General features: G+C 39.0%; 1 protein-coding gene across 5 annotated transcripts in view; it reads right to left on the reverse strand.

Moving 5' to 3' along the window:
- Positions 1–13382, reverse strand: part of LOC104595416 (ABC transporter G family member 28-like) — a 133378-nt gene that overhangs the window by 28236 nt on the left and 91760 nt on the right. For 2 of the 5 annotated variants that reach the window (XR_016082748.1, XR_016082749.1), the window contains exons 12-14: positions 6355–6503; positions 5744–6033; positions 5509–5661 (exon numbers count right to left, since the gene is read on the reverse strand). Coding sequence is in view for 3 of the 5 variants with exons in the window: in XM_088898735.1 (XP_088754861.1) it covers positions 5509–5642; positions 5744–6033; positions 6355–6503 (573 nt within the window). In the remaining 2 variants the exon portion in view is untranslated. The remainder of the gene's footprint in view (positions 1–5508; positions 5662–5743; positions 6034–6354; positions 6504–13382) is intronic. The other 3 variants (XM_088898735.1, XM_088898736.1, XM_088898737.1) reach the window with 2 other exon arrangements.

The following is a 13382-nucleotide window of genomic DNA, read 5'->3' on the forward strand; positions in this document are numbered from 1 at the left end:
ACATCTCTCATCTGCAATTCACAGATGATATACTTATTTCCCTTGGAGCTTTAGTAGAACAAGCCCTGAATTTCAGGGCTATGTTAGCTAATTTTGAGCTATTAATTGGTTTCAAGGTGAATTTTTCTAAGAGTATTCTAATTTCAGGGCCATGTCAGGGGCAAAGTCCTCTTCTTCTATCTGAAAACCTATTATTGAGAGGTTAGAAAAAAGACTGGATGGGTGGAAAGCAAGATATCTGTCTTTGGGGGGGGGGGGAGGGGTTACTCTCACTAGAAGTGTATTGTCAAGTTTTCCTACATACTATTTGTTTCTACTAAAGGTTCCATCTGAGATAGAAAAGAGGGTAGAAAAACTTCAAAAGGATTTTCTTTGGGAAGGAGTGGGAGTGGGGGGTCCCAAGAAATTTCACTTGGTTAAACGGGATAAAGTATGTAGACCAAAAGAGGGAGGGGTTTTGGGGATTAGAAGAGTGATATTTTTTAATAAAGTTCTTCTTGGGAAATGGCTGTGGAGGTGTCAATCATTTTAGAGGAGTGTGGTGGTGGGAAAATATGGGGTGGTTAGGTCTGGTTGGGAATCAAAAGAGGCTAGGGCTTCTTATAGGGTTTGTCTGTGGAAAGGTATTATGAAATTCAACCAGGAGTTTAAGAATTTCACTTGTTTCTCTTTTGGTGATAGGGGAGAGGGTTAGGTTTTGAGAAGATGATTGGAGTGGACGTTTAAGCTGATGGAAGTGTGTCCAAGGCTGTACAGACTCTCTGAGCATGAGATTGCCATCAGTCAATGTTTTGAAAGACATGGGGATCAACGGATTTGGTGTCCTAGGTTCAGGAGAGAATTGCTCGAAGGGAGGTGGAGGAATGTATTTACTTGTTGGAAAAACTGGAGGGGATTAAGGTTCCATACCATTTGAGAGATGAGCTATGGTGAAATGAGTGTTCTAATGACAAATATACAGTCAAATAATGCTAATCAGCATTATGCAAGAATTATCTGGAGCTTGGTCAGGAAGTGGGCATTTGGGGCAACCCAGTGTCCCCGAGGCTGGAAGCTTTAGCTTGGCTTATTGCTATGGATAGTGTACTTACTGCGTATTACCTTAAGATTAGTCACTTGTTCATTTTGTGGAGTGACTGTTTTCATCTGTAAGTTATTCTCTGCATTTTTTGGAGTGAGATATCCCCAACCTGGTCCCCCTTCTCAGATTTTCTCTCTGTGGCCGAAGTTGATAAGTTGTAAGAAGGCCAAGCTTCTATGGACCTGTATTCCTTTTGCGGTCTGCTGGTGCATATGGAAGGAGAGGAACAACAGGTGTTTTGAAGACAAATTCTGGAGTTTGAAGAAATTAGTAATGGCTATTGGCAAAGCTGCTTCTGATTGGGTGCTGGTGCACCCTGAATTTGCTCAGAACAAAAAGGAAGATTTAGGGGAAAGGTTTTGGGAGGTGATAGATTTGAAAAACTGTGATTTTGATAGTTTTTTTCAGTTGATGTACTATTTTATCGGATAGTTTGTCTATTTTTCATTTAAGAACACAGGTGGGTGTTGCCTCGACACCCTATCTAGCTGTACCTGTTTTTGTTTAATTAATGAAAAATTTCCTTTTACTTATCAAAAAACAAAAACAAAATCAGATCACACAAGCACTTGTAGGGTACCAAAAAAACTTCACAAACCACAGGAAGAACGTTCCCACACCACAAACTGTCAAATAACAGCTGCACTTAGTACACATACTTGTACTCACGTCTAGGGCTGCGACAAGGTTTGGCTTAGTACACCACAACGCCTCAAAAGACCAGATTGATGCATTAAAGCCTATTTTTTTAAGGGTTGACCAGTCCCTTTAAGTCCCTTTTGCTATGTCTTGTAAAATGAGAGTTTTCAACTCCTAGGGCACAAAAAAGAGGCATGAACAGTGATAGTCGAGTTCACTGCTTTGAAACCAAATTATAACTTGAGAATAAAGTGAGAAAAGAGAAGAAAAAGGAAGGGCAAAAAGGTAGGAAAAGATTCTTGACACAGTACAGAACAGGAAGAAAAGGGTCTCCAAGGAAGAAGATTTGAACAGGTCTCTTCTCCTTGTCAACCTGAACTTTTATTCAACTTGAGAAAAGGTGTGAAAATTACAGAAAGACCCCTGTTAAGTGATTCTTAACGGGGGGAAATACAATGCCATATCCAAAATACAAAAAAAAGCCCCTTATGCATACATGTCAAGTTGTCAAGACAAACCAACAGACACACTTGGTGATGATATTGGTGAAGTTGTTTTAACATTAAGCTAAGAGACTATTATATTTGTTTATGACCAGATCTGATATTGAATATATAATGAGTATTCTTAGCATATGCATGACCCTAGGGCCATCAATTTTACTAGTGTTGAAAGATTTATCAAGTACTTGAAAAAGCATCCAAGGAGAGGTATTTTGTTTGCTAGACATGGCCACTTAAAAGTAAAAAACATGCAGTTGTAATTAGATTTAGTGCCAAGGCAAAGTGCCATGCCTTGGCATATAATGTAGCTAAGGTTTTGTAGGGAAAGAATGTGCTACTTGAGTTGGGATTTCCCATTACTAGTTCTATATCTCTCTATTGCAACGACAATACTGCAATTAACATAGTATGCAATCCTGTCTAGCATGACAGGAGTAAGCACGTTAAAAGTAGACAATCATTTCATTAGAGAAAGACTGGAGACAGGTGAAATTTGTGTATCTTATGGTAGATCTACTAAGCAATTAGCTGATGTATTTACTTAAAAGTGTAACTACCTAATATCACAATAAAATTTGTAACAAATTGGGAATGATTAACACTTAAGCGTAGTGCTTCCATTTATTGGCTTAGGGACTTCTCTCTTCTATTTTTTATTCTCCACTCTCTCCTTTCTCTTCTTTTAATGGTTGTCATCAATAGTCATAATAATGATATTATAATAAAGTGTCCACCTGGTGATTTTTGTGTTAGACAGTGTATGCCCTTAGCTCCAATCAGAATAATGTACATTATGACATTTAATGTAAATGAATAAAGTACATATTTGATTCATGTTATTATGGTGTGTTTCTATGTAATACCGTTAAACTGGACACATATGAGACTCGTGTTAGTTTAGAATCTTCACAGCCGTTGGATAGATCTGGGGAGATTTATCTTGCCAAGGCTGACACTGATGTGCCGCCAAGTTGGTTGGGGTGGCTTGTCTCAGCTGCCAGGGTGAGACTTGAGGTACATGCAGTGTGGGTTTTTTTGAAACCCTGAACCGGACCATAATTCCAGTATTGCCCTGGACCTTGGAGATAGATGGGCAAAATTGGAATGTTACACCTGACCCCTAGACTCGATTATAATACTGCACTAGGTGTCGGATTGGGCTGTCTTTGATATGCCAATCAGTGAGATCCTTAGAGGGGGTCAAAACCTGGGTATGTTGGGACAGTCTGAGAATTCATCTGAGTGGGTGATCATAGTGATAGGATCAGCCCCTTTGTCGGAAAAAGTGAATGATCGGGGATGCACTCTCTCTGATGGAAACCAAAACTGCCGGCAGTCGATTTCAACCGTTGAAATTTGTTTTTGCAAAATATATTTATATAGAGATATATATACATTATGGTTCAAAATGTTTGCAAAAGGTTTTAATTCCCAGGATCCATGTGAGTAGAGAGTGCGACACTGTTCCTTGCAGCCGAGGTAGAGGTCTTCTCTTGTTGGGCAGTGTTTGATCATTATGGGCTGAGAGGTTAAGTGTAAGACCATTGAGGGTAATACCTGATGGGCTAATCTTGCATTTGCCCACAGTCCTTGGGTTTTTATAAGGTGGCTTGACCCAAGGACCATTTAGTGTAAATGTTGGGCCCAATAAGAGCCCATGGTGATGGACTCAGGGGTTCACTGTCTCCTACAGTGAATTCGGCCAGGCCTTGTAAAAGAGGCTGGGCTGAACCCATGTGACTGATGTATAGATCAATGTTTGAGTCCCACGCCATACAAGGATAGCCAATTGGGCAGCAGATTAAGAGGTTAAGTGAGCACATAGACTTAATGGGCCTAAAGCCCAATTCGAACTGGCTTAATAAGATTAATTAAATGGGGGTGGTTCTGGGATTTGGATCAGCAGATAGGATAAGGGATTATCCCTATCCACTTAAAGAGTTCAGATCCAAATAAACGATTTGGATCAGGAAACTCCTAATTTGATTTGGAAAGCTGATATTTATCTGAGATAAGATAAGGGATTATCCTTATCTCTTAAAGAGAGCCCAAATCCAAATAAAAGAGTTGGATTAGGAAACTCCTAATGGGATTAGGAGATCCTCTCTTTAAGGCTATAAATAGGAGAGCAGGGCAGACCTCCAAATAGACTCACAGTCTGCTGAATTACAGAGAGAGGCAACACAGTTTGACTGCACTTGTCTTCTGCTCTTATTCTTTCCTGCTCTTGCCGCCATACCCAGTTCGATCTCCACCAGTGGGAGTGATCAAGAACGGTTCTTGATATTGCCTTTTGCTAGAAGAGGCAATCTGAAGTCGTGCTCACCTGTCCTCCATCATATTCTTGTTGAAGAATTCGGTTCTTGCTGAAGAACCGTCCTGTTGATTCTGCTTCACCTCACACCGTGTCATCTTCGGTGGAAGCAGTCTTTGGTCTTCTCCTTGGGCGTGAACACCTTCATTGGGGGTTTACTATTACTCCGTATCAAGTATATCCCTCTACTCCCTTCTGGTTTCAGATCTGGTCCGGTTTGGTTTCAAGATTGATCCTTGAAAATGTAGTTTTCTAAAATAGGGAATGCGATTCCCACAAGGGAGAGAGAGAAATTTTTGAAATTTCGCCCAACCTTCCTGCAAGGTTCGGTCATCCATATGATGGATCTCTCATCCCCTTCATTTTGTTGTCTACATAGGTGCCTACTCACATAGATGGGCACTTTGTCATATAATTGATCAGTATGGAATAATGACATGATTGCAAACAGCCTTTGGTCCATTTTCTCCATGTATCCCCAAAACCAATTTTCTATAATACCACTTCAAAAAATTATAGTCCACCAATCGTATTCTTTCTCTAAATCCAAATCACACCCATCCCTTCTTTCAATCTTCTAACCTCTTATATGCATTCTTTAGCTTCAAGGATTTGGTCTATGATCTATCCATCTTGAGTAAAACCACATTGGAATCAGAATGTGCTTGATGAAAGGACCTCCTCGAGCCCAAGGGAAAGCGATTTTGAGGCTATGCTTGTACTTGGGATATATTCCTTCTTCAGTCGGGGTATATTCCTCAAATTAATAAATCTACCAACCTAAATTATCAAAAACAAGACTTTTACCCTGGTTTCCACAATATTTTGGGTTGTACCCCTCATACTAATGTTTATGTAGGCATGATGGACCATACAGATAAATAGTATAATGCATGACATGTGACCATAAGGAAGACTCAGGCCAAAACATTCAAGAAAAATTGAATTAAGAAACACCAGTCAGGTCAAACCTTTCAGCATTTGCGATCACAAATGCTTCCAAAGCCCACTTTGTGTAGCATAAGTCACAAAGTGTCTTCATAATTCCATTTTTTTTATCCTGAGTTGCTATAAGAGTCAGAACAACCGGAAGAAGCACTGACCACTGCCAGAAACCAAAATATCTTATAAAGAAAGGGAAAAAGGATATATCATATATGAACATTTAAATTGAAAAGTTAAGTGTTTCTTAAATAAAAAACTCACCAGTTGGGCTGGACCAGGTTCAAGGAAGATAGCAAGTGCATAGGCTATTCCAGTCACACAATAGACAAGGAAGAACAAAACAATGTAATTATCCTGGAAGGAAGATCGTGGATTGTTAAAGAAATAAAACATGGAGAGATAAACCAGAGGTTTGACAATTGTATTGAAATGGTCAATTGTATCTTTTGAGAGAAAATAAGCTAGACTGCTCATGCCAGATGCACTCTCTCTCCAATAGTGCAACTTGTCCAGAGAAAATGATCTCAAAGCTGCAATCTTGCACAGGAGAGCTGCAATTCAACAAAAATTTTGAACAAGTGAGGAAGGAAATACTCGAAGAAAAGTGTTTATTATTCTATAGAATCAGGACAAAAGTGTTATTTTCATTTACTATCATGGACATTTTATGTTTAGCTAAGGAATTGACAAGAAAATGACAGTTCTGAATTCATAAAAATGGGAAAAGAGAACTTTCAAGCTTCGAAAGAGGCAAGAATAAATCACAGTTCCCCTGAAATAGTGGAATGGTTTTAACCCATGGCTTCAAGAACACAGATAAAACTCAGCAGGAAGATAGCATAGTCAAGCATGACGGGAGGTAGTTGACTTACAAACTGCAATGACAGTATAAGTGTAGCCGAGCGCCCCAAAGGTTTCATCACTCACTTTAGCAAGTGTTCCTAAGCAGGCACCAGCAAGCAATAAAATCAAAAAATCCACTGCTTGTATTCTAGCTTCACGTAATCTTTGCTTACCAACCCTGGAGAATGATTCAAGCATACCTTAAATCAATAAACTGTTCAAGAAATAATATGCAAAACATGCAACCAAAAAAGAGAGAAATAACAATCTAACAAAAAGTTTGTCAAATAGGGCCATCAATGGGTTGGGTCCATCCAATAGAACTGAACCAATTATACTGGTTCTCATTCTGAGTTTTGTGTCCCGATTATAATTGGGTCAAGGCCGTTTTTTGCTATTCTGAACTGATTAAGACCTGAACCAATTAAGTAATTAATAATATATAAAGGTCTCATGGTTTTTCTGTAATTTTTGTTCTATTTTATGTCTAGAAGGGTAAGATTTATTCAGTATATAAGATAATTTTAGTTAAAAAACACTTGTTTTATCAACATATAAACAGTTAACTATTTACTATCATTCTTATTAAGGTTATATTATCAACAATGAAGTTCCAAGTTGCTATATTATAGGAAGATGTAGATATCAAGTATAATTGGGCCTAATCAGATCAAACCTGACTATCCTGATTAATAATTGGTTTGGTTCTGATTCTGAGTTTTGTGTCCAAATTATAATTGGGTCGGGACTGGTTCCACCCTGTCCCAGACCAGATCCGTCCCTTGACAGGTCTACCAAAATGAATGAAGACATTTTTGGGTTTCTTTCCAAATAAGTCTTCAATGCCAAACAACATACAAACTTTAGAACAATGGGTGCTGCACTAAGAAAAAACAAAGAAATATACAAGAGAAGGAGCCACATTTAGGGCCGTCAATGGATCAAGTCATGATCAGAATCCTTTTCAAATTAATCATGATTGAATATGAACTTAATCTGATTAAAGCTTAATAGAAATTTTGATTTTAGATTCCTTCATTAATTGGACTAGATCAGGATAACCCAATCCAATTCTATTAAGATCTGGACTGACAACTTTAGTTTGTTTGTGTGCGTGTGTATAATATATATGTATATATTAAAAGAATTGGTCTTAGTATTGTGTTTTGAAAGAGAAGCTGCCACACTTCTTCTTACAAGACAGATCTGTGGAACATATCAAGATGCTGGAGGAGAGGAAAAGACCTTGAGGTTTACTCTCATATTTAGAATAGCTGTTATATTTGGAAGTGGGATACTTCTTGGTAGAAGAAGGGATTTCTGAACTGGTTTGGACTGGATTTATGATTGTAAAGAGAGGAGAGAGCCATGGCTTCAGATTCTGGGTGAGTTCTTACTGAGACCCAGCAGCTGTGAACCTTATTTTTGTCTCTTGTGAGATTTGGTGGGCATAGCATCTACAGAGGCTAGTATAAAAGCATCTCAGATTGGGTTAGGACTGCCATTGACCCTAGTTTCTTAGTGTTAGAAATTGTTTATTCATTAATTGTTCTAGGAGGCAGGGTATGTGTAAATTTATCTTTTCTTTTAGATGTGGTTTAATCCAATAAAGTTCTGCAAAATAATTTCAGATTTAAGCCAAGAAAGAAAGAAAAGAAGAAGACAGCAAGGGAGAAGAAGAAGAGTTCGATGGTCTCTCCTTCTACCTCTCTTAACTTTTATTAATCTCATTAAAACTAATCAAATTTAAAGTCTGCCCTTAAGTGGGCGGCCAGCTCATCAGTCTACTTAAAAGACATAAAAAACATTAATAGACTCATAAAGAAAAGGCTCATTAACAAACAAAGTAACTAGGAAGAACAATAATAAGAGAATAATGAGCTAGGGCCCACTCGGCCCAGTCTCTCTACACTCCCCTTCAAGCTGAGCATAGATATCAATCATGCCCATCTTGCTTATATAGTGAATCAGCTCCTTTGGGAACACCTTTTGTCAAAACATCAGCCAACTGTTCTTCAGAAGTAATATATGGTAAGCATACTTCTCCTGAAGCAACTCTCTCCTGTATAAAATGCCTATCAACCTCTATGTGCTTAGTTCAGTCATGCTGAATAGGATTATGTGCAATATTGATAGCATCCTGGTTGTCACAATATAACATCACTGGCTTCTCACAGTCAATACCCAACTCTCCTAAAAGTAATCTCAGCCACAATAGTTCTGAAACTCCATGTGCCATTGCCCTGTACTCTGCTTCAGCCGAGGACTTGGCCACTATAGACTGCTTTTTACTCCTCTATGACACAATGTTCCTTGCCACCATAACACAGTAACCTGAAGTGGATCTCCTATCATCAATACATCTAACCCAATCAACATTGGTGTATGCTTCCAACTTCATGTGTCCATGCTTGGCAAACAAAATACCCTTCCCTAGAGTCCCTTTCAAGTAACATAAAACCCTCTTCGTAGCTGCTAAGTGTGTATCTCTAGGAGAATGCATGAACCAACTTATGACACTAATTGCATAGGAAATATCCAGCCGAGTCATACAAAGATATAATAATTTCCCAAGCAGTCTCTGAAACACTCTCCTATCAGCCAACAATTTACCATCAGTAGCTGAGAGCTTGTGATTCAGGTCTATAGGAGTGGAAGCTAGTTAAGCACCCTATTTGCCAGTTTCTGCAAGTAGATAAGGACATACTTATGTTGAGAAATGAAGATACCATCTTTAGATTGAGCAACTTCAATTCCCAAGAAATATCGGAGTTCACCCAAGTCTTTGATCTCAAACTCAGTATTAAGAAATCTTTTGAGATTAATCACTTCCTGAGTGTCATCACCAGTAACCACAATGTCATTTACATAAACAATCAAAGGGTCACTAAGGAATCTCTCCTCTTAACAAAGAGGGTATGATCAAACTAAGTCTGTGTAACCAAAAGTAACAAGGGCAGCCTGGAATCTCTCAAACCAGGCTCTAGGAGACTCTACTTGAGTCCATAAAGAGACTTCCTCAATTTACAAACTTTCCCTTTCATTTTCTTCCCATACACCCTTGGAGGTAAAGACATATAGACTTCTTCATGTAATTCTCCATTTAAGAATGCATTTTTAACATCAAGTTGATAAAGTGGCCAATCAAAGGTAGCAGCTAAAGAATATGCTTGAGCAAGGGTTTTTTCATCTTTGGCCAGAATATTGTCTCGTAATGTCAAACTCAGGGTTGAGTCCTGTAAGAAACTCAAATACATTGTTTCTTTCCATCAGTTTCCTGAATGTCTCTGCATCCTTGGTGCTCTCCCATACAACTACTTCCATAACATCAATATCCTACCATAGTGACTTCAACATAGAGTTGTAGACAGCTACACTCTTCTCCCCCTGTCTCTGATTTTCACATCATTCTTCAACTTATATGCTCTTGCAACATTCAATTTCTGAAGTATGTTTTTGTAACACTATCCCAAATCTCCTCGGCTAAAGTCATCCAGAGGTAATGCTGACTTATGTGAGGCTGCATAGAGTTGACTAACCACATAATCACTGTGTAGTTCTCTTGCATAAAATTTTCATATGTAGGATCAATCTTTGCCAGTTTCTCCTTATTGCTCATGAGATACCCTAGTTTACCTCAACTATGAATACAAATCCATAAAGATTGTAGAGAACACTGATGTGGACCCCACTGTGTTCGTATGGCAGCATAGCATATTTTTGTTAGTTATGTCAGTGTTAGTTGGTAGTATTGGTAGTTATTTCAGTTTGTTGTTACAACTTGTTATTTCAGCTTATTATTAGTTTATTTGCCATGTAACCAATAAGGGCAATTCAGCCCTTTTACAATTAGTCAACATATATAAATATTAAGAGTGGGTCGGCAAATCAATTGATCAACCCTCTCTCTCTTTTCTAAATCCCTTCGTTGTGCCTCTTCTTTTCTCCCTCTCTTCTTCTTCTTTTCTTCTAAAATTTCTCCTTTTTCTTTCGAATTCAAGACTGATTGTAGTCTTGATCGACTACTTGGTATCAGAGCAAGGATTAGGGCTTCTCATGTGAGTCTGATCCAGCCAATCACATGAGAGTTGCCTAGGGCTGGAAGATTAAGAGGATCCTGATTCTTGGAGATTATCAGAGACTGTAGTAGCTGTCCAAAGAGTGGATTGTGTTCTTGATAATCAGGAAGAATCAGAGGAAGATAAAGAGTCCAAGATCAATTTCTTTATCAAGACTAAAGGTGGCGATCAGAATTTCTGTTCAAAACCTAAAACTGGTTGCAGAGAAGGAGGTCTTATGTTAGTCTAATTAGATTGACTACATGAGAATTTCCTAGGTTTAGAAGTTTTTCAACAAAGGAGGAGGATCGGCTGATTCTTGGAGGCTACTGGTAGTGTGCGGCTAATACTAAGAAGATTGTAGAAGGTTGGGAGAGTTCCAATAGTCAGGAAGAAATAGAAAAGGCTTCGGATCCCCAAGATTAGGGTTCTGCATTAGACAGAAGGTGGTGGCCAAAGATTTTCGTTCATAAAGTAAGTTTTTTTTGCTTGAGAATAACCTTAAAAGAATCATCTTGGTCTATTCTGAGAGGTGCGGCTGGAAAACCTTTTTTCCTTCTAGGGTTTCGAGGGAAAACCCTAAAATTCAGAACTTTTGTTGGTTTCAGATCAGATTTTGAACTGGTTTCATACAGAATTCTGTTTTCTTTATTCTTTGGAAGACCTAGGCCGGCTGTTATCAGTTGTTTAGGTGCTGTTTTCTATTACAATAGCTTCGAAAGTTTTTTATTGTTAATTCTTGACCAAGAATGGAGTTCAAGAATCAGGGGGAAGGTGTTTTTGGGACTAGCAATTCTGGTAACATGTCTGAGAATGCCTTTCAGATTACAACTATGAAGTTTGATGGATCCAACTACTTAGAATTGACTCAATCGGCCATGGTGGCCATTGGGGGTAGAGGAAAACTCAGCTACTTGTTGGGAGATGTGAAAGGACCAACTAAGCAGGACCAAACGTATACCAAATGGGTTCAGGAGAACTATTTGGTTATGACATGGTTGTGCAACTCTATGCAACCACATATCAGCCAGAACTATTTGTGGGCAAAAACAGCCAAGGAAATCTGGGATGTCATGAAAGAGACTTTACTCCCAACCCCTTAATGTTGCTAGGGCCTATGAATTGAAGTGTGCGGTTAATAACCTTAAGCAAGGAGAGAAACCAGTCTCGGTTTACTTCTCTACTTTGAAATCTTTGTGGCATGAAATTGACCACCTAGAAACACTTGAGTGGGAAAGTCAGAAGGATGCACAAACTCATAGAAAGCAAGTTGAAACTAATAGGGTTTCTGAATTCCTAGCTGGTCTGAATCCTGACTATGATATTGTGAGACAACAAATACTAACAAGGGACAGTGTGACCTTATTTCAAGCCTACTCCTTGGTGCATAGTGAAGAGACTAGGAGAAAGGTTATGATGCAGCATCAGCCCTTCCCACCAGCCTTGGCAGCAGTTAAACCTAAGTCTGGGGGTGATACGGAGAGGGATATAAAGAAGGAAGATAAGCGAGATCTAGTGTGTGAACATTGCAAGAAACCTAAGCATACTAAAGACACATGTTGGAAGCTGCACCCTCATCTAGTTCCAACAAAACTGAGGAACAAAAGGGGTAATGCTCATATGGCTGTTAATACCGATTCTGCATCCTCATCAAGCACAAAAGGCACGCCTCTAGGCACCTTAGCTGCTGTCCGAGCTGCCCTAACTCAGTTGGAAAAGGAAGTTGGGAATTCAGTTCAATCATCTCAGCCATCATCAGCTCCTTCCACATTAGCCTTTGCTCATTCAGGTACTCGGGCATCAACTTACCATGCTTCAGCTCCAGGTAACACTGAACATTGTTGGGTAATAGACTCAAGTGCATCTGACCATATGACTAGCTTGCCATCACTGTTCACTACCTATCACTTATCTTCTAGTAGAGATAAAGTGTCCATTGCTGATGGTTCCCTTGTTCCCATTTCTGGCAAGGGAGACATCAAGTTGTCTAATACCATTTCCTTATCTTCAGTTCTGCATGTTCCTAAGCTTGATACTAACTTGCTTTCAGTCAGTAGTATTACAAAACATCAGAATTGTTCAGTAACTTTTTTTCCCTGACCGATGTATTTTTCAGGACTTGGAGACAAGGAAGGTGATTGGGACTGGCCGTGAGACGAATGGGATCTATCTGCTTGGAGAGAGTTCTCATTGGGAAGATCGTGAAGATCGGAAGTCTTTTGTTTCTCAGTCTGTTAGTCAGGTTATGCTTTGGCATAATCGGTTAGGTCATTTATCCTTTCGGTCTTTGAAGAGTTTGTTTCCAAATTTGTTTGAGTCTGTTCAAATGTCAAATTTGAGATGTGAGAGTTGTGAGCTTGCAAAGCATTGTAGAACATCTTATTCCTTGAGTAATAAAAGAAGTAGTAATTCTTTTGATGTTGTGCACACCGATGTTTGGGGCTCGTATCACATCCCTTCTATGGGGGGATACAGATATTTCTTGTTGTTTGTTGATGACTATACCCGTTTTTCTTGGGTTTACCTTATGCGTTCTCGAGATGAGGTTCCTGCTCTGACCCAGATCTTTCATCAGATAATTTTAACCCAGTTTGGGGTAAAAAATCAAAATCTTTAGATCTGATAATGCGAAAGAATACTTTACCAAGCCATTAGCCTCTTATCTGCTTGATCATGGGATTATTCACCAGAATACTTGTCCTTATACACCACAGTAGAATGGGGTTGCTGAGAGGAAGAATAGGCACATATTGGAGGTGGCTAGAAGCATTATGTTTAACTCCAATGTGCCTATCTATTTCTGGGGTGATGCTATTCTTACAACAGTGTATCTCATTAGTCGAGTTCCTTCACGGGTTCTTGACATGAAGCCTCCCTTTACCCTTCTATACCCCGATAAAGAATTGTTTACTATTCCCCTTAAAACCTTTGGTTGCACTTGCTTTGTTCAGATTCTTGGACCTCATCGTTCCAAATTTGATCCTAAGGCCTCCAAATGC

This window comes from Nelumbo nucifera, chromosome 2, assembly GCF_055504915.1.
Source record: "Nelumbo nucifera cultivar China Antique chromosome 2, China Antique-T2T, whole genome shotgun sequence".
In the NCBI taxonomy this organism is placed as follows: domain Eukaryota; kingdom Viridiplantae; phylum Streptophyta; class Magnoliopsida; order Proteales; family Nelumbonaceae; genus Nelumbo; species Nelumbo nucifera.